The sequence below is a fragment of the Pundamilia nyererei genome, unplaced genomic scaffold, assembly GCF_000239375.1.
Source record: "Pundamilia nyererei isolate P.nyererei 1_Seehausen unplaced genomic scaffold, PunNye1.0 scaffold00386, whole genome shotgun sequence".
In the NCBI taxonomy this organism is placed as follows: domain Eukaryota; kingdom Metazoa; phylum Chordata; class Actinopteri; order Cichliformes; family Cichlidae; genus Pundamilia; species Pundamilia nyererei.
Genome location: NW_005187787.1, coordinates 2,743 through 27,900, shown reverse-complemented (window position 1 = coordinate 27,900; position 25,158 = coordinate 2,743). Strand labels below are relative to the sequence as shown.

The window sequence follows — 25,158 nt, the reverse complement described above, 5'->3', positions numbered from 1 at the left end:
ATACAGTCAAAGATCCATGCAGCGAGGAGTTTGAGCGAGATTGCCATAGACCTGACAGAAACAGGAACACTGAAGACATCCAAACTGGCCAACATGGGCAGCAAGGGCAAGATCATCAGTGGCAGCAGTGGCAGCCTGCTCTCCTCAGGTCAGTGCGTGTTTGCTGCTTCAGAGGAAAATAACCACGAGGGGGAAATACCCCGACAAAGATTTGTCTTTGTGCTCGCATCTGTTGATGATGAGGAATCCTGCTGACAACCGGAGAGACAGAAACAGCTGTGACTGGAAAGAGACCAGCGTTTCTGTGTTGAATGTTCTCAAACATATACTGTGCTCACACCACACCCAGTGTCTTTCAGTATGTATAGAACACCACTCCCATGTCACACAGACTCATCCTCCAGAGGCCCCCGACTCCTCTAATTTTAGTGGGTGAGAGAATGAGAGGGGCAGAGGGGCAGTGAACAACTTTGCGTGGCCTTTAAAACAATGCTTATCGGTGCTGAACAAGTAACGAGTTTGACGGGAAGATTTGTAACACTAGCTAAAATTAGAGTTGGGAGGGAAAATGCCCTTTTACTCCCATACAGCCACATACAATGTGTTCCATGCCAGGAAATCAAGTGCAGCAATTCCATTGATGAGAAACACCAGTACTGTAACCTGATTCGCTACTACTGTATAAATCACTTTAAGTTGCATGCATTAGTCCAGCCAAGCATAATCTATGATTAGCATGTACGTAACTACATGGTCAGCTGTTTAAAGTATTTCACACTTTACTGAGTCAATTACTGTTGCCGGGGAAGAACACAGTTCCCTTTCAGTATGCGTTGTCTGCTTGGGCTTGTCATTTCGCCATTGATCACCTCAATTAGATTTACTCCTTCCTTCTGTTTCACCTCCACCTAGCCCTTGCTCTTCTCATATATCGCTTCCTAACCTTCCTCTATCCTCCTCTGCGTTCTTCTGTAGTTCTGTTCGCACCTCATATCATTCAGTGTTTCTTCATTTTGTCTATCTTTGCCTTGTCACTTCTTTTTGTGACTACGGTGTTGATTTCTTGATGACTAGGGTAGATCTTAGTCAAACAGCATGAACGGGAACTGTGACACATCTGTGACACGTCTAAACGGGGCTTTCGAAATACATCTAAATTGTAAAGTCTTCAGAAATCTTTCAACGTGCAGGCTTTTTTCCTCCAAAACAGAAGTAATTTGGGTTCATCTAAGAATTATAGACAGCTGTTTATTTCTAACAAAACATTTTCACCAGTACTTTTTAGTATTTGCGTGTCCATCCGTCCGTCATCCCCACATAAGGGGTCAATGAGAGAGCAAGAAACACAGTGTGAGTGGGAGGGTATGAGTTGTTTTCAAACAAGACTGGCACCACCTCGGGGTCTTGGAGATGTGCGTCACCGACTTTGTCCTAAACTGCCCCTTCCTTTAAACACTCACACACTTGCACAAACACACCAGCAAAACTCAGTTTCCTTATCGAAACGTTCCACTCACTTCCTTGTAAACATCCTGCAAGACTTGCAGGTGCACAAGCTATTTCTCCCTCTGCTTCAGATTCTGCCTCAGAACAGTACTCTGACTCCTGTCTTCACTTTACGTGTTGTTTGCACCTTGCAGGCTCTCAGGAATCGGACAGCTCCCAGACGGCTAAGAAGGACATGCTGGCAGCGCTGAGGGCCAGACAGGAAGCTCTGGAGGAAACGCTAAAGCAGAGACTAGAGGAACTCAAGAGCATCTGCATACGGGAGGCGGTAAGTGAAAATAATTGTTTGAATTGGTGAATATTTTGAAAAGCGTAAATCCTTTCTAATCTCATTTCAATGGCCTCACACTTCCTACCTTCCTTCTCCTTAAATTTTTCCAGGAGTTGACTGGAAAGCTTCCAAAGGAATATCCACTGGATCCGGGAGAGGAGCCGCCAACTGTGAGACGGAAGATCGGTACCGCCTTCAAACTGGATGAGCAGAAAATTCTACCTAAGGGAGAGGTGAGGCCATAACTTCCATTTCTTTTACTGGCACCTTATCTCTCACTCCAGTCTCATACTCCCCAAATAAAAACATTAGCTCATTTAGCAGAGTCAGCATTTGAAATGAATACCTAATAGTATATGTATTTGGCCAAGTGGTGTAATGCAGCAGCTGGAATATGTCAGCGTTAATTAGTTTAGTGAGTTTATCTCTTCTCAAGCTAGCTGTAATGTTAATGGGCCGCACTGAACAGTAGTGCTGTTTAAGGGCTCTGTGTTATTCTGAGCAAATCAAGGTTTTCCTTAGGATTTAAATGAAGCTAATATACTCTACATATTACTCTCAAAATGTAGTGGGATGAGGATTCACATGATAATAAAGTAACCGATTCTATCAGAATTTAATTTTGAAGTAACAAAGAAAACTGAGAACCCTGAAAAGCCACAATCTGAGACATCTTGATCTTGTAAAGTAGCTTTGTCTCGCTGCCGGTTTTGTGCCACGGTTAGATTTTCCAGAGCAGCAGAACTTCTAAATATAGCCCGGCTGGTTTCTCACCACAGGAAGTGGTGATAGTAGGATTGTGTGTGCTCCTGCATGTGTGCAGGCATTCATGTGGGTGTGTTCCACAGAGGTTTGTGTGCTTTGAAAAGAATCCAGGGACACGATATCACAAAAGTGCATCGCAAGCACAAACGGCGTTTCTTGATCTACACGGAGCACCTTAAACTCGTAGACACACAGAAACAGAAGCCGCTCGGCTGTAGTGTAAAGCCACTGTTAGTGAGAGGGATTCTTCAGAAATGAGGTAGCCCACTATGAAGTCAACCCAAGTGAATACATCATTGTTCTGCCTCTGTGGAGACAAGTGAAATCATGTGTGTGCGCGCTCAGATGTCAGTGAAGGAATTACGTGCTAGATGGACACAGTGTGTCACAGGACTTTGTTTTCTTGTCATGTTCATGAGTTTTAACAGTAGAGGTATGTCTGTATACATTTTACTGTGCAGGCAACACAGTATATATACAGTGCATTAAACAGAATATGTTTACTTGGTTCACCTGTTTGATTTGAGAAGTCTCAGGAGAGCTGTAGAAGAGGAGAGGACGGATTGATGGAGAGGAGTTATTACTGGGGACAGAGTGTCTCAATAGAGATTATCCAGTGGTGAGAAAATGCACGGCTGCAGCACAGATAAATGATTTCCGCAGTGTGTTTTCTCTGGCAAGGCTTTCTGTATGTGTATAACCGAACTACGTTGCATGGGAGAGTTATTCTGAATCCGTGTCTGCAAACTAGAACTTGTTATTTTTGGATCATTCCTACATTTCTGTTGCTAAAAGCTGCGAGTGGATCCAGTAACTTAGTAGCTTGTGTTACTCTAAGTTTGCAATCATGTTTGTGTATTTGCCAGGAAGAAGAACTTGAGCGTTTGGAGCGGGAGTTTGCCATTCAGTCACAGATTACCGAGGCAGCCAGGCGTCTCGCCAGCGATCCTCACGTAAGCAGTAAAAAGCTGAAGAAACAGAGGAAGACTTCTTATCTGAATGCACTGAAGAAGCTCCAGGAAATTGAGAACTCCATCAATGAGTACCGGGTCCGCTCTGGCAAGAAGCCTACGCAGAGAGCGTCGCTTATCATAGAAGGTACCAATAAACTGCCTGTTCACTTAGGGAAAATCAAATCGCTTTCATATCTATGTCATATCAATTTGCTGTAATTGCCACCACAGACAGCAATATTCTTATCTGTACTGTTATATAAACCCACCCATTGTATGGCGAGGCTAGTCATTTTCAGTATTTTTGCTATTGATATAATAAAGATCTGAAAACAATGACACTGACACAAAAGCTTTTAGATTTTGTAACCTCTTGTTTTTGTTTTTATGTCCTATAGAAGCCAATATTGGCTCTGAAGACAGCTCATTGTCTGATGCACTGGTCTTGGATGACGGTGAGTTTCCGTCCCTCGCCTTATTCCCATTGATAGCTGTGCTGTTCCTAATAATAATATAATGTCTAATCTAATCCAATCACTACTTTGTTTCAGATGATCCTCAAGTTACAGGTACCCCCACCTTCTCTCCAGTAGCTTCACCTCATAAGGGGCTCCCTCCAAGACCACCATCTCACAGTCGCCCCCCTCCACCGCAGTCCCTGGATGGCCTGCGACACCTGCACTACACACGCTCTGACTATGACAAATCCCCTATCAAACCCAAGATGTGGAGCGAATCATCACTGGATGAGCCCTATGAGAAAGTCAAGAAACGCTCATCTCACTCGAGGTATGAGTGAGTTTGTCTTTAAATTTGTAATATAGCAATGTGATCTCTTGCTATATTTAATCAGAGTTAGACAACAAGTAGTTCATTCCAGTTACTGTTAGAGGAGTGTGTGTGCAAGAAGTATAATTGCAGAGAGGAACTGCAGATAGAAAATGTAGAAAGTCAGTGGATGCTGATGATAATAATTGCATTTATTTTGAATGTAACTTATTAACTTCTGTCTAGTCACAGGCGTTTCCCGAGTTCGGGCAGTGCAGAAGCAGGGGGTAGTAATTCTCTGCAGAGCAGCCCCATTAGGAGCCTTCCTCACTGGAATTCTCAGTCCAGCATGCCATCAACTCCGGACCTGAGGACCAGGACCCCGCACTATGTACATTCCACCAGGTCAGTTGATATACCTTAAATCATTTCCTGGCAGTTAAACTGACTAAGCCTTGTTTCCCAACTGGAAATAAGCCATTGGACCTCTTCACTTTAGCTCTCCTTTGCTGCTCTTTCTATTTTTCCATTTACTTAACTAGAAATTACAGCAGTTTCTGTGTTAAATAAGTTAGTAGATTTTAAGCCCAGTCTTTACACTTAGTATTTCTGCCAACTCTCACAGGTCAGTGGACATCAGTCCCACCCGTCTGCACAGTCTTTCTCAGCACTTTAGGAACCGCAGCTCCAGCCTTGAGTCCCAGGGCAAACTGCTGGCATCCGATTCCGACGCACATCCGCACACCCTGGGCAGCCCTGACTTCTTCCTCGGCCCAGGACGCAGCTCCAATGGCTCCGACCCACTGGATGACTGTTCATCCTGCACCAGCCAAAGCAGCTCGGAGCATTATTACCCCTCTGGAGGACCCCCTGGCAGTAACCCAAATTACTCTACTCTGGGAGAAGATTCACCCTCCAAAGCCAGGCAGAGGCAGAGGCAAAGACACAGGTAAGAGCAGGGAAATATACATATATATACATGTTCATGTGTGAGACTGTCATATATCATTTTTTGTTTTCTCTGCAGGTCTGCAGGTCACCTGGGTTCCTCTAACTCTGGCTCAATGCCAAATCTGGCAGCTAAGAACGGTTCTGGTGGAGGATTAGGTGGTAGTGGAGTGGGAGGGGGACACCATGGAGTCTACCTCCACAGCCAGAGCCAGCCCTCTTCCCAGTACCGCATCAAAGAGTACCCTCTATATGTAGAGGGCAGCCCCAACCCCGTGGTGGTGCGCAGCCTGGAGAGTGATCAGGAGGGACACTACAGCGTGAAGGCTCAGTTCAAGACCTCCAGTTCCTACACGGCTGGGGGACTGTACAAAGAGGCTTGGGGGGGAGAGGAGGGAGGAGAGGGAAGCGGCCGACTTACGCCGTCACGCTCTCAGATCGTAAGGACTCCATCATTGGGGAGAGAGGGTGGTGGAGGCGGAGGAGGTGGGAGGGCGGCCGTTTCTGAAGAACTGCGGTGCTGGTACCAGAGGTCTTCAGGGAGCCTAAAGGAGAGGAGTCACTCACATTCGGGATCCACATCCTCTGAGACTGGGTCACAGCAAGGAACTCTGGGACATGGTCGAGGAAGTAGAGTAGGAACACTCGCCAAAGGCTCACCAGGTAGGTCTCATCGTGAAACCTTATCTTAAACAGGTGAACCGATATCAGCGGTCACAGCTTCATACTCATAGCCTTGAGATTTTGAGTCTGGCACGCTACTGCACTGAGAAGGCATGCAGTACATCCCTGCTGTCACTAATTTTGTCAAATGACCCCGTGACAAAAAGGCAAACCGAGGCCATCGCCACATGTAAAGCATGGTTTGAATTCCTTTGCTCCTCAGATTATTGGAACTACTGAGGGATCGTTTAGCTTCAGATCTTCTGACTGAGAGCAGTTCTATATTAGTTTTCCATAAATGTTTAGATTATAACAACAATTGTTAATAATTAAACGGTTTACAAATATCTCTGCATTCAGAAAAAAATGACAGAGCTTCTTAAGCTAATATTTTAATTTCACGAGGGTAGACAGTTGCTCAGTTTGACTAATTATGGAGTTTGAGCAGCACGAAAATACACTTTTAATCTTTTCTAGTGGTATTGATGTTTTTGAAGACGGGATGGGAAATTTTGCAATAGACTGTTTAAGGCGTCAGTAGAGTGAGGCATGTGTGTGTGGGTATGAAGCAGTGTTCCTCCGGTTGGCTGCTTGAGCTAAAAGGCAAGCCTGTTAAAACTCTAGCTTTGGATAGGAACATATATCCTATCCAAAACTGGATCTCTCTGTTCTACTCTTTTGTCTTTTTCTCTTTCTCATTAACCCCAAATGGTATCTGACTGCCCCTCCCTGACCCTGGTAATGACAGAGGTCTCTTCCTGTTACAAAGACGTTCTTCCTACCCACTGTTGTCAAATGCTTGCTCATAAGGGATCATCTAATCGTGCGGTTCTCGCTCTTAATATAGTTTACAATGTAAAACACTCTGAGATGGCTGTCTGTGTGGCTCTATGTAAATTGAATTGAATTGACAAACTGATTTGTGTTGGTCTTGGTTGTAATTTACTAGCTGGTATTGCTGATTTTAAAAATGCAACTAAAACTCCAAATCTTTATTTTATGAGACCTCACGCTGCCTGCTGTGTGACCCACGCGTGCAATAATTAATGAGATTATTCATGTATATTCAGAGATTAGGGTTCCGATTAAGAACTCTTACTGAGTAGTTCAGCAGTTCAACTCGCATTTATTTTTAATTATACATAAATTAATAATGTTTAGGAAAATTGTAATTACTAAGCAATTAAAGCTGAATTTAAATGTTGAATTTCTGGATTTGTGATCTGAAGCCTGACAGGCTTTGGTCACGTCGCACACACGTTAATGTTTCCCGCATTTATGTGAGGATTCTCACATCTTCACCCAGTTTTCTCACTTGAATGACAATTAACCTTCAAATGTCCCTTCGGGGAAGTAAATATACATCTTTTTGGCCCAAGGATGACATTTTGGTACTTGCTCATCAATTATGTGGAAGTGTGTGCTAAATGCATTTTTGACAAGTCCATATGAAGAGATAAGGGCTAAGAACAAAATAAAAAAAGAAGCCATGCCCCGTGTGAGGCTCGAACTCACGACCTTCAGATTATGAGACTGACGCGCTGCCTACTGCGCCAACGAGGCCTGTTCCCCCCCCCTCCCTCAGCCTTCCCACCCAAGCTCACAGGGTATTTCCCACCCCCATCCCCCGAGCATAGCTGGAATTCCTTTGTCTTTCACCTCACTGTAACCTCTGGTCTTTGTGTCACTTGTCTGACTCTACTTTTTTTGCTTTAGCTGCTTCCCCTCACAGCCAGAGGAGTATGACCCCGTCAAGTGAACACGCAGCTACACCCACACCTCCCTGCAGCCCACAACACATCCTTAACTGGCAGAGCGGGTAAGAAACCCACAAGCACGCATAAGGTGGCTGAAAAGCTGCCAAGACGTTGAAGCCGGATAGGAATATTAGGGAAAACTGCATCTGCTGCTCAGCTTTTTTCTCTTTCTTCATATTTGTCCAGGACTCACGCTTAACACACTCACAAACTTCGAGTGTCTGCTCTTCTTTGTGTCGTTGTCTGTGATTTTGGGTGCAAAACACTTCCTAATTCTTTTCAGACTTCAGTCAGATCATATATGTCTGTATTTTCCCGCCTGCTTTCCTGTTTGTGGTCTTTATGTACATTTTTTCTTCACTGTCTTTCTTGATTATCTTACACACCTATTACTCTTAATTTTTTTCTCTTGGGAATCTTCTTATTGCTTACTGTTTGTCATTTCATTCTTGTCCATCTTTCTGTCTTTACTAACCCTCCTTTCCTTATGTGTGTGTCCTCTCTCCTGGTTTAGAGGGACAGCAGACTGCTCTCCTACTGAGGACGTCTGTCAGTCTCCCCCTCAGCCCAGCTCTGATGCATAGAGGTACCGTCTGTGGTCTAAATCTAGCGTAGTACTAGGAAAATGCAATATCAGTAGATTTTAAAGCAAACCTTTTTCATTATAGAACATCAGGACCAAATTTAGTCCAACTTTTCATTCATAAAAATGTATCCCATCAAAACATGATAAACTAATGCACATCTGTGGGGCACTGACAGTTGTGGTTCATTTCTCATTTCTTGCTCTTTGACGGTGGAGGTATATGTGTCATGAACTCCCTCTTTGCCTGTATCTGCCTGAATTTTGCATGCTTTCTGCTCCGTTCTGATCTGCAGCTCACAAGATTCACTAATAAACAACACTTAACCGTGCACCGTCACAGACCAGAGATTGAACAACAACAAAAAAGCTCACAAACAGCAGACAAAGACAAAAAAGCTGCCCTGCATCTGTTCTGATTCTGGTCTTTCTTCCTCTGCAGGACTTTGAGTGACAGCTGTTTTCTCAGCAGCCCTCTGTGTTCAGAGCTGGCAGATGTCCAGTGGTACGGACAAGACAAGGCCAAACCTGGAACGCTGGTCTGAGACCTTCCTATGGGGCCTAGAAAAGTCCCATTGCCCTCTCCTACTGCCTCTCCATTGTCCCCCACAATTATCCATCAACAACTGACAACCTCATCCTCAAAGCCCTGCAGAAACCCTGCCCTGAGCAGACTTGACGGGCTGGACGTGAGCCTCCCTCCTCCTAACATCTCACCACCTCTTTATTATGACCTGTCTATTGCAGTTCAGCAGGACAGGGACTACTCGCTGGGCTCTTTAAGGGCAGATTTCACAGGACGGACTGAGAAATGCCACCTCAGCTGTTGAACTGTCACCCTACAGCACCACAGAGCTCTTTCTTTACTCACCTACTGCAGCACACAAATAACAGGGCAACGGGAAGCGAGCGATGGGAAGTGAGAGCACAGCAAAACGTCCCACATGCAACTCAAAACTCAGCAGAAACAACACAGGCCATTCCAGGATCTCTTTCATATTCATCTTTGGTCCCCAGACTTATTCCAGTGCACTGCCTCCCAGTCAGAGGATACCTGCTGGATTTGAGCCACCAGTTTAAAACCCATTTCCAGGCCCAAACGAACTGTGTTGCATTTCATTCCCATTAACACTTGTTTGTCTTTCTTTTTCTTCATTTCTTCCAGCGTATTTATAAACAGAAAAGATGACTGAAACATTCAGGAGTTCTCTCTTTTACCCACAACCACAGACAGTTTCTGAATCGACCAGTCACACCAGAGTTCTTGGGCAGGCACAAAGAAAAAAAGTGAAAACTGTACTCAAAGTGACGATATCAGCATGGTTTCTGAGAGACTGTCTGGATATTAATAAGGACTATAGCAATAACAACCCTCGTAGAAGTCTTTGGACTGGTTTGAATCGGCGGAGTGAATTCAAGGATCATGATAGGGGGAATTTGGATTTGTGGTTGTTTGGCGTTACTCTTTTGCCTTCTTCACTGACTTCATCCTTCGTGTTTATTTTAATATCTGTGATCTTCAGAGGATTTCTCTGTCCGCAGCAGCATGTTTGATCACATGGTGTATGAGCCAGGGAGTAGAGGAGGCTTGGAAGAAAAGGTCATTTATGGGTGCTGTTCAGTCATTACAGCACTTTTTTCAATTTTGTCTGAAGTTTGTTGGTCTGGCCTTTGCGCACTGTTTCATATTAAACCCTGAAAGAAAGAAAAAATGTCTGACATGTCTTGGCATTACTTCTATTTTAATATTGCATTGGCTCAGTTAGAATTGTTTAACCTTCGATCTTGGCTCTACACCAGCTCTCACCATGCTGAGTATCCCTTTATGGCACTGTGTTTACTCATCTTACTTTATCTGTTCCAAATATGTTGGTGCTTTACATTAATACTGTAATTTACTACTGAAATCATTACAAACCACACAGCCCCTTTACTTCCCCACAGCAGAAAGCCATTCTATGAAATTACAGTGAGGCACAGCGGACGGATGACATCCAACGAGGGTTTATTTGGTATTAAGTGAAATGTATTTTAACACCATTAAGTCTGAAAGCACAACATTAACAGTGTCTTTGAGGGCTGGACCTACAGTAAGTGTATTCTCATATCAGTGTAACCACAAGGTGTTAAAGGGCAATCCTCTCTGTGTTTCAGGCATCAGATAATTAAAACCCCTGCTGTCAGGGAAGAAACGCTAAAGCCAACACACAAATACTTTAATCCGCTCAAATGGAGAGAATTATTTTTCTCACACGTCCTAATCAATCAAATATTCAGAACAGGGTTAGAAAAGCACATCTAGTTTTGTAAAAAAAAGAAAAAAGAAATAACAATAAAGGGAATTTTGGTTGTTTTTAGCCATTTTCCTTCTCTTCCTTTGACAAATGTTTCCGTTGCAAATTAATGCTCACCACTGTTTCCTTATTCCTCAAAATCTAAATTAACCAAGTGCTATTTTGCTCTAAAACACGTTGTGAATCTCAGTGATAGATCCTATAGCACCATTCAGACTGGATAAAAGGTGTATTGTGCTTCTTGGTATGAGAGGAACGGTACGTCTTTCATTTGTATTTCCTTTATAGACTGCTGTGAGTTATTTGGGGCAAACAATATTTTACTAAGAAGGTTTCGCCCGACCTCCTGCATGGCCAGTTCTTGGGCAGTTGTTCCTGCCAAGTTTGGACAAATTGAATAAGTCGTTAAGCAGAGTTGGAACCAGTGATCACCTAATATGACTTCTTTACTCGAGTGTATTTGAGTTTGATCTTGCTTTTCCCTCCGAAACATTTCTGTGCTAGACAAAAAATCCCACGCATGCCGTGAAGATCCTCTGAGAAAGGAAGACCCCAAAGACAGCGCCCAGCTCCTTCGTGTTACCATTAGCACGTTTTACTCCGTGGTGTCATCCCGCACCAAAAAAAGTACCATTTTGACCTTGTTGTAATCTCTGACCTCTGAGCTCATTGTGAAGACGTGTGACATCCTTTCCCTTCATATTTCCAAACAACATATTTCCTGTGCTCCATACTAATGTATGAGGTTTTTGTAATACTCCCAAGAGAAGAAATGAACTAACTATTTTATCAAGTCTTTTCCTGTATGTACTGATGGGGCACTATTAGATTTTGTGGGGTTTTTAACATTCACATCCTTTGTTTTAACAATGTTCCACTTTAAATGAACCAGTATTGTTTTTTGTTTTTTTAAGTTTCGGACATTGTAACAACCCTTTCAGGTGCTACAAAATGACCACTTACTGCTTTGTCACGTAGGATCTAGACATCTCTTCATTGTTATCAATAGATTCAATACCAGATGTGCAAAATGAAGCTTATTTTAACAAACAGTTTAATAGTAGAAGCACTTCCTCTACCAGACAATAGAGCATGTAACTCAATTTTATCAGTTCTCTTCAGCTGAAACAGTACATTAAAGGTGTTGTAGGAAAACAAATGTGGAATTGATTAAAAAAAAACACTTAATTCCACACTTAATTTATTCTTTTTTCTATTAAGAATTTGTATAGTAACTTTGCATTTTTCAAAACTGTGTTGTTCAAAATTGATGATGAAATTTTCAAGACGAGAAGCTGTGGTGGTTCTTGAGAGTAAGAAAATAAATTATTGATGAATGTTCTCAAGATAAGTGGTCTGTCGTTTCTTTTTTCACTTCTTCCGTTCCCTTTCTCCAAAGTGGTTCAAGATCAGATACCTTGAGGCCATCCAGCTGAAAGGTCATAGTGTCGGCCAGACTTATCAAAGGGAATCCCAACATGTGGTCACTGTTTCCTCTCCTCCGGACACACTCGCTCTCCCAACATCCGAGCTTAATTTACTTCCCTCCCTTCTGCACCTTTGAGAGGATTTCCTGTGGAGTCAGAAGGGAAGATACACTCCAAACAGAAAAGATATTACTCATCAGAAAACGTGGTTAAACAGCCCAGCTTCACCTTTTTTAATTTGCTGATATCCACTGGAAAACAAAATCCTCCTTTAAGTAAATTCTGCTGAAATGTGTGTTTAACTTATCGTGTGCTCTACTATTTTAAGGCTAGCACTCAGGCCCAAAACTCACAAACGGTAGTTGTGATCCTTTGTGATGATATGTGGTTTCTGCTAACATGAGCACAGTGTCAGTTTCTGCCAGGACACCCAGCTTTATCATCCTGCTTTGGTTTGTACCACTTCTGTGTCCATTTACTAATTAATCCCACGTTGGTCTTTGTACTCGGTGTGTTCCCATAGCAGTTCTCCCTGCCAGGCAACAGCTGGAAGCTGTTATCCCGAACTGCCGTGAGAAAGTAACTGCACTTGGATTTTTTTCCACTCATACGTCTGTTTGTGCATGTTTGTGTGTCTGTATGTGTGTGTGTGTGAGAGAGAGAGAGAGAAAGAGAGAGAGTTCTTGCTGCAGGAGTGGTGTATGACCTTCGTTTAAATTCCTAATTAAATCCTCCATCACTGAAATACTCAAACACACCACACCCTCTACTACACAATACATAAATATAAGAACTATTACTCATGCACATATGTCTTTGATGTGCAGTTTTTGACTGTATGTTGAGTTTAGGGTTAGGGTTCAAGTAAGATGCTTAAAATCCCACTGACATTCATGAAAAAATATCCAGAGGGAGGGGGGGAAAAATAACAGATTCTTGCAAGCTTTTTCAACAGGAACATTTATTTACAGTCAGCGACGGATAGATTACAACTGAAGAAGATTCATATTCATTAGATCACTCTCAGCTTCTCAGCCCTGAAGGTCCTGAGTGCTGAAAAAAAAGAAAAAAAAACCTTAAATAATAAAATGAAATTCATTATCCAGGTTTACGCTCAACTACTGCAATGGAGTAAAATATCACACTGGTTTACGATGTGAAAAATCTGTGGCAGCATCGCCCTCTAGTGCCCTCTGCAGAATAACATCGAAGTAAATGAAGAAAGAAAACCATGGCAGCAGTTTTAACCATTATAGCCTTTGAATTACAAAAAATAAAATAAAAAAGACCAAATTTTATTGGCATATTTATATATGACAGCAATTTCCACTGTCAATTTTTTGACAATAAGAGGGCCCTGGGTTTGACTCCACCAGCCAGTCTGAAGTCTCTGTGGAGGCCTGTGTCTATGTCAGCTGTCTCCAGGTAATCCAGCTTCCTCTCACCGTCCAAACACGTGCATGTTAGATTAACTGATGTTTGTAGAAACTGTTCTGAGGTGTGAGTGTGAGGGTGAATGGTTGTCTGGAGGATAGGTTACTGCCTTTAACAGATTTACAACATTACTATATTCAGATCAAACAAACAATTTAATGACAGTAACTATGCTCGCAAACAATGAGATTTCAGATCTTTCACATATTAAATTCCACTTGTTCCAGGAGAGGCCCATTGGTTTCATCTGGATCCTGCCAAGAAAAGCATCTAGATGAAACACTAAGATAGCAGTGATTAACAAATCAATGCAAACTAAATAATTCAATATACATCATCATGCCCTAAAAAAAAGCTAACAGAATTAAACTGCATTCCTGTATTCCTTTAAACCAGAAGTCACAGCATTGATTAGGATTTTCTCCCAGTCTCAGGTTTTTTATTTTACCCTATCATCCAATATTTACCTGTGAGACGCGACTGTAAACCTGAAAATGGGGAGAACTGTAGCGGCGCAGACCCCTCCAGGACAGGAAAAGTATGTAGAGTGATGCCAGGAAGCAATGTACGGTGAACACTATGGTGCTCGCCCTTGCAACATAAGAACCAGCACGCTAGTGAGAAGAAGGCAGAAAGAAAAGAACGATTGTAAGGTTTTCTGTGTATGCTGAACACAAACCCCAAAAGAGATTCCTTACAGGACCTCTTTATTATAAAGAAAGATTCAAACCTAGTTACTGGAATGCAGAATTACCTGTTGGTAAGTGAGTGTGACGGCTTGTGCAGCTCTGATACCGTTGGCCAGCAAAGCTGAGAATCCAAACACGAGAGTAAAGACATTCACACCCATCAGAGCGATGATCTGTTTGTTGTTAAGATAAACTAAGTCAGGCTGATCATAACATAAGTAAAAAAGAAGCCACATAAGAATTTACCAAACTTTTTACCTTCAGTTTATTCGCTTTTCTTTGAACCTCAATTGCAAGACACCCAGCAGCCACATACTGGAACAACAAAAAACAGGTGCAACCTCCTATTTGGCTTTCTCTCTTTTAAAACAGAAATTTTATACTGTGTGCATGTCAGCTGAAGCAGATGTGGACTCACAAATATGCTTGACCATGCTGGTGTTGTCATGGAGACAGCACAGCTGTAGCTCACACATGCGTGAGTGATTGTGGTTAGTATGCAAACTAAGGCACTGAGGATTTGAATCACCTGAGGGGGAATAAAGAATAAAAGATGGGCAGGTTCAAAGCTTCAGGATGTTAATCAATAGTTTGGGTGAGCTTCTTACCCCACTGACTAAAAGTCTAGTATTAACCACAGCCCCGAACCAACGATGAATCCTGGCATTGCTTAGCTCTCCATTATTGGTGACCTCAGTTTGTGGGGATGGTGAGGGTGTATCCTTAAAAAATACTTGGTACAATCCCTCCTCAAACATGTTCTGCCTCATCTGTCAGGGAAAAAGTTAATTTGTATGGATGTTAAATGCTGCACAAATCATTTGATATTTTGCCAAACAAATCATGGTTGATATGAACGCCTTCAGATTCAGATTTTGCATTTAACTTCAGTCTGTGACCTCTTACCTTGCCCAGATGTTGTAAAGCCCTTGTTTATTCATCCACGGGCTTTTATATAAACAGAAAATATCCATCCAACCAGAATAACAGACGTTGAACAGCTTTTCTCATGGCTACAAAGTTACTTCTTGTACCACACAGTAAACTTGTTTGGTCAAAGTTCACTTGAGTTGGATGATAATGAACGGTTAAAGTTCACTGCTGAGGAAGTGATTCAGAGAGCGTGTTAGCCATGAGTAAAGTGCTTATCAGCTTGAAGGCAGGGCTTTCTGTAAGATCAGAGGACTTGGTTCATTTTAGACACAAGAAGAATACTTAGAAACACAACCACAGCCCCAAAAACATCAGGATGCTGTATAAAATCAAAATTAAAAAATAAAAACCCAGAATGCAGTGATTTGTGAAACCCACATTTTATTCACAATAGAAAATAGTAAAAAATCAAATGTTACTGCTGAGACATTTTACTATTTCATGAAAAAATATCTCATTTTTAATTTGATAGCAAGACACTGAAAAAAAAAGGAACTGGTATTAATCAGTTAAAGTAAAGATGGACAGACCCTGCATCTAGAAATTGTGGAACAATTTCAGAATAATATTCCTCAACACTTTGAATATCTCACCATCTACATTACAATCTCTGTGCTTGAGGTTAAAGGCTGAAAACAATTCAGAGTGCCATTCACAAGTGCAGGTTAAAGCTCGATCATTCACAGAAGCCATACGTGATGATGATCCTAAAGCACCGCCATCTTCTCTGGGTCAAAGGCCATTTAAAATGGACTGAGGCAAAGTGGGAGAACTGAGCAAATCAAAAATTGAAATTCTTTTTGAAAACCAAACATCCTCCTAACTAAAGAGGAGAGGAAGCATCCAGCTTTTTGAGAGCTCAGCTCAAAAGCTTGCATTTCTAATGGTATGGAGATGCATTAGTGACAGTGACTTTGGCAGCTTGCGCATCTAGAGAGGCACCATCAAGGTATATACATGTTTCAGACCGTTACAAATGATCCTTTTTCAGGGATCGCCTTGCATAATTCAGCTAGAGCGCATACTGCTCTATCTATTACGACAGCATAGCAAGTCTGGCTGTTGAACTGGCCTGGCTGCAGTCTAGACCTTTCACCAGTTGAAAACATTTGGCACATCATGAAATGAAAAATACAACAAATGAGACCCAAAATTGATGAGCAGCTAGAATCCCATATCAGATAAGAATGAGAAAATAATTATCTCATAAAGACTTGGTATTCAATTCAAAGTTTAGGGCAAAGAGAAGAGGGAACAGAGAGGCGAGACAAAAGACACTGTATGAGACAAAGAGCCTTAGTTTAATCATTTTTAATGATTGAATGCATAGTGGTGTATAAACATGAAGGGAGTGAAAAGAAATGCTCAGAGCTCAATGTGATGTCCCCCAGCAGCCGAAACCTATTGCAAAATAACCAAGAGATGGATAGTTCAGGGTCATCTGATCCAGCTCTCACTATAAGCTTTGTCAAAAAGGAAAGTTCTAAGCCTAATCTTAAAAGTAGAGAGTCTGTCTGTCTCCCAAATCCAAACTGGGAATAAAGGGGCCAGAAAGCTGTAGGCTCCGCCTCCAATTTTACTCCCTCCCAGACTACTTTTGAAAACTCTAAGAACCACAAGGAAGCCTACAGCCTGCGAGTGAAGTGCTCTGTTAGGATAATAAGGTAGATATATTACATAGAGTGTTAATAAATATAGATTAATCATAGTTCAAATTGAAGTAATAATGATGATGGTTTAGAGGAAAATACTGAAAATACAGAAGTTAAATCAAAGATCAATCAGAGAGGAAGTGTCTAAGTAAAGAAGTTATTAGAGATTCTTTACCTAATGACACATCTGTGGGAACATATTTTTTTAATCAAACAAATAATTTGTGCTATTACTGCCAATGTGAAATCTACATGTATCCTTAGCTAGCAGTTTCAAATTTCCTTTAGTGTTGCCTGCTTTGGCCCCTAGAATACAGTCAGCTATGGTCACTGGAGTATAGCTACGCATGTGTGCATGACCCTCAAAAAAGTCCCGGCTGAACCTAATGGACACGGTTACCAACAATCATTGAGCCATTACAAATAACAAAAGATACAAAGATTTTTCTTTTCATTCAAACACAAAAATATCCTAAAATAACTCCACAAAAATAAAGTACATGCATAGAAAGACAATGACTGGATTGAAAATAGTCAAAAAAATCTCTTTTTATTACAAGAAAAAACCTAAATCTTATATTCTGTGTCAAACAATATAGCGATCATGCATAGATACATATTATGGAAAAATATTACATATATTAAAACCTATAAATCCAGTACATGAGACCATAAAAGTATATTAATCATTATATTAATTAGCTTAGAAACCCTAATAAAAAAAAAATAAAAATGTATCACACTTGATCAGGACAACAGGACAACAGCAATTCCTCATTTAATCCTCCAGGAGGTGCTGTTTGCAAATTTCCAGTAGACTTCCCCTCAGAGAAGCTTCGGCTCTTTATCGCCACCTTTTATTAATGTTCAACCATTTCATCGAACTGAGTGAATCTGCCTCAGAGCCTTTACCTTCACGGTCAAACACCAGGAGCGAGTCATAAGGAGGAGCTGTGGGTTCACTGTCTGCAGCACATGTATTCTAAGAGGGGACAGCCACAGGCACATATAAGACTCTGAAAATATTACAGTCATATAAACTGTAAATCTTTACATATATACCAAAGGTTTGCTATTAAATGCATGTACTGGCTTTTGCATTGGCTTGTATTTGTAGGCGGTAGTTTGGGCAGCTCTGTGCAGCAGGAAGAACATCAGTGCAGAAGACTTCAGGACGGTTATCAAGCCCTCTGTGGAGCTGGCTCAGGTCATAGACCTATAACACAAGATGAACATATGTACAAAACAGGGAAGTATGGTGGCCCTGATAGGTCAAACACACCAGCACATATAAAAATGCTGCAACACACAAAACACGAAGGAAGTTGAATAAAACAAATCTCACCAAAAAAACAAGGGAAGTTGTTTTTGAAGGAGACATTAATGTGAGTGAAGCACTGAGGAAGTGGCAGAAACCAAAACATGTGAAGGATTGCATTTGTAGTGCGTTTGACCTTTCAGGGCCACCGTAGAAAAAGCCTCAGAAAAATGTACCCCCTACTTTAGTGTGACTGCGGCATCAACTTTCTCAGGCAGTGATACTGCAATTTTATTACATCATCAGTATTTCCCCCTAAGTCTTCTATTTTATTCGTTAGTTTCATTAGTAATACATTATCCAGTGTTGCATCACCAACACAGAATCTCTCATTCCAGGTCGGCTTATTCTCCTTCTGCCCACCAGGATTCCTCAATCAGCCGTCCAACTCTGCAAGTGATCCAATCACTCAATACTTTCTAAGCTCTATCTCCCATTTGCTTTTCTCTCAATCATTAGCAAACCATTCTCCTAACCACCAGAATTATGTTTGCTTTAACCTGTTTACATCTATTAAAAACTGCAAAACTGAGCATAGTCAAAAGGTGTGTTTTATCCTCTCATGTGAGTCTCTCTTGTGAGTATTTTTTCCCTGTCCAACGGCATATGCACATACAAAATCCCCGATCGCCGATCAACAGTAAAAACACCCTCAGGGGGCTGATCTGCTCCTGGTCCAGTGATCTTGTAAGTTATGGCCACCTTTTTTTCTTTGTTGGACTTCAGCTAATCCCAAAAATAAAAATGTCATTTGAGCAGAGGTGAATACAACACAATATCACTTGGTTTATATAACCCCAATTCCAAAAGAGTGAAGAAGACACTGCATAAAATGTAAAAAAAATAAACCGAATGCAATGATTTGAAAGTCTAATAAAGCCATTTTACAAATTTGTTCCTTATCCCTGCATCCAAAGGACAAGGCTGAAAATCAACATGGGATGCACTTGTCTTCAGGCCCTCAGGCAGGACTGCATTAAAAATAGACATGATTCTGTCATTGAAATTACTGCATGGGCAAAGAAATCACTGTCTGTGAACACAGATAAATGCAGGTTAAAGCTCTATCATGCAAAAAAGAAGCCATATGTGAACATGATCCAGAAATATAGCTAGCACCTCCAGAAAAGCAGGACAATGTGGCACTGCATGCTGGAGCTGTTACAACAGCATGACTTCATAGTCGACTGAACTAGCCTTCTTGCAATCCAGATGTTTCACTAACTGAAAGCTTTTGGCCCATCGGGATCAAAAAATAAGACCCAGGAGTGTTGAGCAACAAGAATCCTGCATCAGACAAAATCAGGAAACATTCTTCTCCCAAAAGTACTGAAGCTGGTTTCCTAAGTTCTAAGAATTGTTGTTAAAACAAGCGAAGGTGATATGCAGTGGTAACAAGAGCATTTCCCAAATTTGTCTTCCTGTCATCAATTGTAAAATGATCGTGATTGATATTTGATATGTTTCTATGTTCTATTGTAAATAAAATACGTGTTTATGAGATTTGAAAATCATTGCATTTACATTTTACGCAGCATCCAACTTCTGTGGGATTAGGGTTGCATGGCAGCAGTTACCTTCACCAGATTTTTGGGGTAAGGATCCCTGACATTTTCTGAAAAGCTAATTGGTGGAATAACCCACTCCCTCTTCATCCGTTTCAAGCTGCCAGACACAAATGGAAACTCCACAATGGGAAGCTGCAGGGGGAGGGTGTAAGACCTTTTGAATCAGGACATCCTGTCGCACCAGATATAGTATTTAATCAATGAAATGTGACGATGCAAATAATTCTAAAATTACCTCAAGATCTACGTTCTTGGAGACTTTATTTGGGCAGCTTTTTCTATTTTTCAGGCACTGTGGTTGGATCCCTGCAGGAGCAGCTTGAAATGCCAAGCACTGAGGAAGCAACAATAGACATTATCCTAGTAATGCTAAGCTTACAATATACGTGTAGATGTGTCATAGTGAAGTGTTAAAAAACAAACTACAATCTGAAAACAATGTAAGTTATAATATAAAACAAACACATCCTGTTTTTCCTGACTTTCATTCATCTTCTCTTCAGAGCATGCCTCCACCTCTCCAGGCTCTCTCCTACCTGCTCCCCACTCTCATTACACATCACAGCGCTCTCCACAAACACTTTATCCCATGAACACTTCTGCCTTAACTGTTAAACTGACTTCATCTGTCAGCTTGTCCATCACTACTGTGAACGGGCTCAGAGTTGAGCCCTGATAAATCCCACCCCCACCTTGAACCTATCTGTATCTCCAGTTGTCGTTCTGCACCACCCTCACATACTTCTCTGCCACTTCTGACTCCCTCATACAATACCACAGTTTCTCTGTTTGGCATCCTGTTACATATTTTCTCTAGATCCACATAGACACAGTGCAACTCTTTGAGACCTTCTCTATACTTCGTCATCAGCACATTCCAGCTGTAGCGCTTCTACTTTCTCTCTTCTCTTTACTTGTTAGCATATTTTTATCTCCATCCTTACCGTAACTAGCTCCATGGTCTTTTTCTCCTTCTCTAGTGTCCAGGTTCACATACAGTTCACTGTAAGCCTTTTACTTTGCTTTTTGTTGTACTCCTAGCCTCCGAGTAGTCATGTCTACTTTTTTTGTTTTCCAATTTATCTCTCCTCACCATTCAACCGTTTATGTGGTGCTGAATGTTCTACAATAGCTTTAGCTTGACTAAGCCAAGGCCTGTTAACTTCTCATTAGTGATCATGGTTGACTCCGACTGGTAGATTCGTTCAAGGCATGTTTGGAGGAGTACCAACTGTACCAACTGTCAAGCATGGTAGTGCTCAGGTGTTTTGCTGTCGCTCGTACTCGTAATTAAAAAAAAAAGTGTAGGAGGGCTAACTCCAAATGCTCAAACTTCACCCTAAATCAACAGCCATACAGTTGAAACTGGGAGACAGTAGTGTTTCAACAGGACAATGATCCCAAACATCAAAACTGGTTTTGGAACAGGCAGACTGACATTAAGCTTCTACAATGGCCTTTCCAAATCCCTGAACTCAACCCTACTTAAAATTTGTTAACCACTCCTAAATATCAGGATGGTGTCAGGAAAACACACAATTTAAATGAACAATTGATTCCCCCAAGAAGAGTGGTCACGTATCCAGACATAATTATTTCAGAAACTTGTTCATGGATCAAAAGTATCTGCTCAAGGTTAAGGATATTTAAACAAATACTAGTGAGCTTCTGTGTATCATTTCAAACCTGAGTGGTTTAGAAAGCAAGCAAACAAAATAAATCAAACCTTGTAAAGACAATACTTCCAATAATGCTACTAAATAAACAGTCCTGCAAAAAAGTATTTACCCTCTTTCTGATGTCTTTTTGTTCATATTTGTCTCAGTTAAATGTTTCAGAACATCAAACAAATGTAAATATTAAACAAATATATCTAAGGAAAGACAAAACGCTATTTTGTTCAGTGATGCGAAACATGTAGGTTTGACAAATATGCAAAAAACTAAGAAATTTTAAAAGCGAAAAGATTGGATATAAAGATGCACATATTATACAAATATAAATAAAAACCTAAGTGTTAAGGGCAATGAGGTCATTTGAGACATCTCGAAAAGCAGAGAGAGAAACAAAAAACACTCACGTGGATTTGATACAGCAAAAAGAGCACCCACAAGACCCTGGTGTCCCCCATGATTTCAAGTATAGAAGCCCTACAGTCCAATGTCAGATTGCCAAGTTTACTTATGTTTACTAATGGGTCTTTTAGTGTTTTTCCTCTTTAAACATCCTCCATCAGTGCAGTAACTTTCCTAGCAACTGTCTGTGGCTGCCTTCTTTAACTGCCACCGGCTACAGTATTTGTGTTTAGCGTTTCACTTTCTTCACACGCCGAGTAGCTGATTTCCACAGGAAAGAGCTAAACTGGAATTAAGAATACGTCAGACCTGCAGGTGAGGGTGTTTACACATGTGGGTTTCCAACTTCACATTTCAAAAAAGGCTTGAGGGTTTTTTTTAAGTGGAATTTGTTCATATTCTCTACAATTGTGAGAGACCAGCAGAAAAATGTGAGCCACTTGCAGCATCAATTAAAATAACTTCACTTATGTTTGTACGACCATCAGGCTGATTACAGACTAACTTTTTTCCTCTAATATGTCACACACATGTTTAGAAAACACGTTTGAGAAGAGACAGGCTCCATGACAAGCAGAGTTTATTTTGAAAACTCCCGACCCCACTTATCTACTTTCCAGGTTTAGGCAAAAGGACATTAAAACTATGCTTTACAATATTTAAATGTCCCCTTGTAACTTCTTTTAATCCAAATGTTTCTGACAGAAAAAAAATACAATCTGTTCAATGTAATATTAGTTTAATTTTGTAAATGGAATGGAAACATAAAAACACGATTACAATAAACATTTAAACTTCATTAAAAGATACTTCACAGCTTACACAAACAGGGACATGGAAAAAAAAAAAGACTAAATGGAAAAACAAAAGCACAATAAGAAAATCAATAGAAGTGAGAGGTACCATTATTTCACATCAAAAATACACTGAAGGACTTTTTCCAAACAAAAACTGTATTTGTGACTCATTAAATGCTGCAACTATGAATTGGTAACTGAACTTTTCCTAAGAACCAGACAAATTGGAGTGCCGATGTTTCTGTAGAAAGCATATGGATGGCCACCCTCTATTCCAAAGACATTGAGCAGGCTTAGCATGTGTGGGCCAACTGATTGTCAGATATGCGGAAAAGTACGAGCTGCAGTGTGTTTATATTTTTGGTCAGTCAGGACTGTGCCGCGTTTCGTTGTAGTTCTACAGTTTGATCCGGAGGTATTTTGACCTGCATCGGTTCACAATGTGTTGTGAACTAAACTGAACGGTTCCAGACCGATGATTATTTTTGCATTTGTCTGTTCAGGCTAACTGTAAGTAAACACTGAAAATCAATCAGTCTATATAGCAAGCTGTAACTGTGACAACCTTTAGAAAATGTTAACTGACTGTCATGGTCAAAAGAATTCACAATAAAACTGTATTATTAACATAGATACAGAATATTTACAAAAAAATGTTATCAGTACAATTCTCCAAGAATCGTTGACTTTATTATTTTTCTGTTTTTTTAGACAAATTAATTGCACTAGTTGTAAGAGTGTAGATAGGCATTGTTTGTAACCAAAACTGTATAAAAAGTATATAAAACAATAAACTACAAGACTATTTATTGTATTATCATATCTGTATAGTTAATATGATCTCAATAGTTCATTTTCTAAAGATCAAGGGTCTCGTTAATACTTACTGTTACAGTCCTAATCTGAATAGCCCAATTCTCGTAATTGTTTCTCTCTGTCCATTAGTTGTGGTGAGATCTAGCCAGATCATAGTTCAGATACACCACAGTAACTGTGATATCATCTCTGTACATTCGCGCTAGATCCTCCGGCAAAGCAAGCATTGACGCCAGCCTCTCCTGGGATAGTTCTCCATAGTCCCCAGTGCCGAGAGCATGTCTGATGAGGTGTGTGGCAGCGTTTGTGTCTAGAGCCGGGGAGGCACGGGCCTGGCGTTTCAGCAAGAGTTCATGCATCTGACCCAACTTCAGCTTTCTCTCAGACTGAGAAACTGGAGCCTGGAAGAAAAAAAACAAAAAGGTCAGTTAGAAGCCTTTTTGTTTTTTCAGGTCAAGATTGCAGGATAAAGTCTAAATAAAGTGCTGTATCTAAAAGTTACATGTTGTGAAGTAGTTACTCCATACAAACCTGTAGGTGAATTCCACTCAGGTGCTCTCCAATGAGCCGTACTGCCTCCTCACTCCCTAGTTCATCCCATAAGCCGTCAGTACCGAGGATCAGGAAGCGGTCCTGGGGTCTCAGTTTATGATAAGTGATCTCAGGTGACACGTCCAGGTACGGCGGTGTTAGATAGTTAGGCGGAGTGTACTGATACAGATTAAGAGAGTCAAGGTCTACTCCAGATTCCAGGCTGGCTAAAATACTTTGCTGCAGCTCATGGCTCCATTTAAATCTCACATCACCAAACGCACGGAGTGGCATTAGGACCTGACAGAAAGATAAAGAATTGAACCAATGACTCATTCTCTAAACCGAATGGCAAACAAATTTGTGATCTGTTGCATGTGGCGACAAAAACCCACCCCTAGCAGCCTGTCATCTGTAACCACTGTGTCGCTCTCTGAAGGTGGATGTTGGGCTTTGATGCGTTCCACCTCAGCCTGGTTCTGTGAGTTATGGTCTTGAGAAAGGGGTAAAGCGCTCCATGAGCCATCTTCATTTTGCACCCCTAGTACTGCTCGACAGTCACCGGTGTTCGCCACGTGGATGCCATCCATGCCAACATGGGCCACACAAGCAGTGCACCCGGCAAATGCAACCTGGACAGATAATGCATGTGTATCAACCTTGTATGAACTTAAAACACACTAGAGACCGAAGACTGCTGTATCTTATTACCTGAATGGCTGTACTTCTCATTAGGTCATTGGATAGAGGAACTTGAGCCTCCAGAGAGATGTCAGCATCAAGCCGTTTGAAAGCATAATCCAGAGCATCCTGAGGACTAAAAAAAGAAAACAGGCTTTTTGTTTTGTGCTATTCTGCATACACAGATAACTGACAAGTTAAGACATAAATCAACACGTATTAGTAAAGTGTTTGATGCTGAAACGGCTTCAGTGTGTCCTGTTATTGATTTTAAATTTTCTGTAAGGCTACTACAGGGATGATGTCATTCTTTAAAAATATTTTCCATATATAGTGGTTAGATGTTGGTACTTAAGAGCACTACAGTCACCTCAGTCTAAAATTTCCTACTAGTATTCAGTAGTAGAATATGATTTAGATCATTTTCATACTCATCTGTCCATTGTGTGACCCCTATTGCCCTTTAGATGTGTGCACTCTCATCATAAAAGAGACCACTCACATTAATATAAAAGTGTTTCATGTTACAGTGAAGGTGTTCACTGAGACGTGGAATCAAATCATGCCAGCAAAATAACTTTCAAAGCATAACAGAGCCAACAAATCCAATCACTGCAGAAAATTCATGTTTTTCCTTTCACTTTGTGTTATGTATTTTAAAGGCTGTTTGAAAGCAAAAAATAGCATAAAAATTAAAAAGTAATCGAGGGAAATGACAAAACTAAAAAA

General features: G+C 41.0%; 3 protein-coding genes and 1 non-coding gene across 11 annotated transcripts in view; 1 reads left to right on the top strand and 3 right to left on the bottom strand.

The window, feature by feature from the left end:
• frmd4a (FERM domain containing 4A) overlaps positions 1-9,915 on the top strand; it is a 74,863-nt gene extending 64,948 nt beyond the window's left edge. For 6 of the 8 annotated variants that reach the window (XM_005752853.2, XM_005752852.1, XM_005752851.1 and 3 more), the window contains exons 14-24: positions 7-148; positions 1,641-1,774; positions 1,888-2,010; positions 3,409-3,640; positions 3,894-3,950; positions 4,047-4,284; positions 4,510-4,668; positions 4,889-5,212; positions 5,291-5,874; positions 7,591-7,693; positions 8,657-9,915. In XM_005752853.2, the coding sequence (XP_005752910.1) occupies positions 7-148; positions 1,641-1,774; positions 1,888-2,010; positions 3,409-3,640; positions 3,894-3,950; positions 4,047-4,284; positions 4,510-4,668; positions 4,889-5,212; positions 5,291-5,874; positions 7,591-7,693; positions 8,657-8,759 (2,199 nt within the window). In that variant the 3' untranslated portion in view covers positions 8,760-9,915. Of the gene's footprint in view, positions 1-6; positions 149-1,640; positions 1,775-1,887; positions 2,011-3,408; positions 3,641-3,893; positions 3,951-4,046; positions 4,285-4,509; positions 4,669-4,888; positions 5,213-5,290; positions 5,875-7,590; positions 7,694-8,145; positions 8,218-8,656 lie in introns of all 8 variants that reach the window. The other 2 variants (XM_005752850.2, XM_005752849.2) reach the window with 2 other exon arrangements.
• Positions 7,365-7,437, bottom strand: trnam-cau (transfer RNA methionine (anticodon CAU)). The gene has a single exon. It is a non-coding gene; the product is annotated as a tRNA-Met (tRNA).
• Positions 9,916-13,569: 3,654 nt separating the features above from the next.
• Positions 13,570-20,488, bottom strand: tmem253 (transmembrane protein 253). Its single transcript, XM_005752867.1, has 10 exons — positions 20,474-20,488; positions 19,539-19,661; positions 17,737-17,859; positions 17,542-17,625; positions 14,667-14,828; positions 14,477-14,587; positions 14,317-14,373; positions 14,124-14,231; positions 13,837-13,983; positions 13,570-13,623 (listed from the first exon to the last, which is right to left on the bottom strand). The coding sequence occupies exons 1-10, from the start codon at positions 20,486-20,488 to the stop codon at positions 13,570-13,572; spliced, it is 984 nt and encodes a 327-aa protein (XP_005752924.1).
• Positions 20,489-22,326: 1,838 nt separating this feature from the next.
• pdp2 (putative pyruvate dehydrogenase phosphatase isoenzyme 2) overlaps positions 22,327-25,158 on the bottom strand; it is a gene marked incomplete at its 5' end in the record, with an annotated part of 5,570 nt that continues 2,738 nt past the window's right edge. The window contains 4 exons of the mRNA XM_005752866.1: positions 22,327-23,618; positions 23,749-24,048; positions 24,144-24,380; positions 24,460-24,569. Of these exons, the coding sequence (XP_005752923.1) occupies positions 23,343-23,618; positions 23,749-24,048; positions 24,144-24,380; positions 24,460-24,569 (923 nt within the window). The remainder of the gene's footprint in view (positions 23,619-23,748; positions 24,049-24,143; positions 24,381-24,459; positions 24,570-25,158) is intronic.

Coding starts and splice junctions, on each gene's coding strand:
- tmem253 (XM_005752867.1), bottom strand. Junction 13,984..14,123: donor TCACACTCACTTACCAACAG/GTAATTCTGCAT, acceptor TCTTCTCACTAG/CGTGCTGGTTCTTATGTTGC. Junction 13,624..13,836: donor TTTACAGTCGCGTCTCACAG/GTAAATATTGGA, acceptor TTTTCTTGGCAG/GATCCAGATGAAACCAATGG.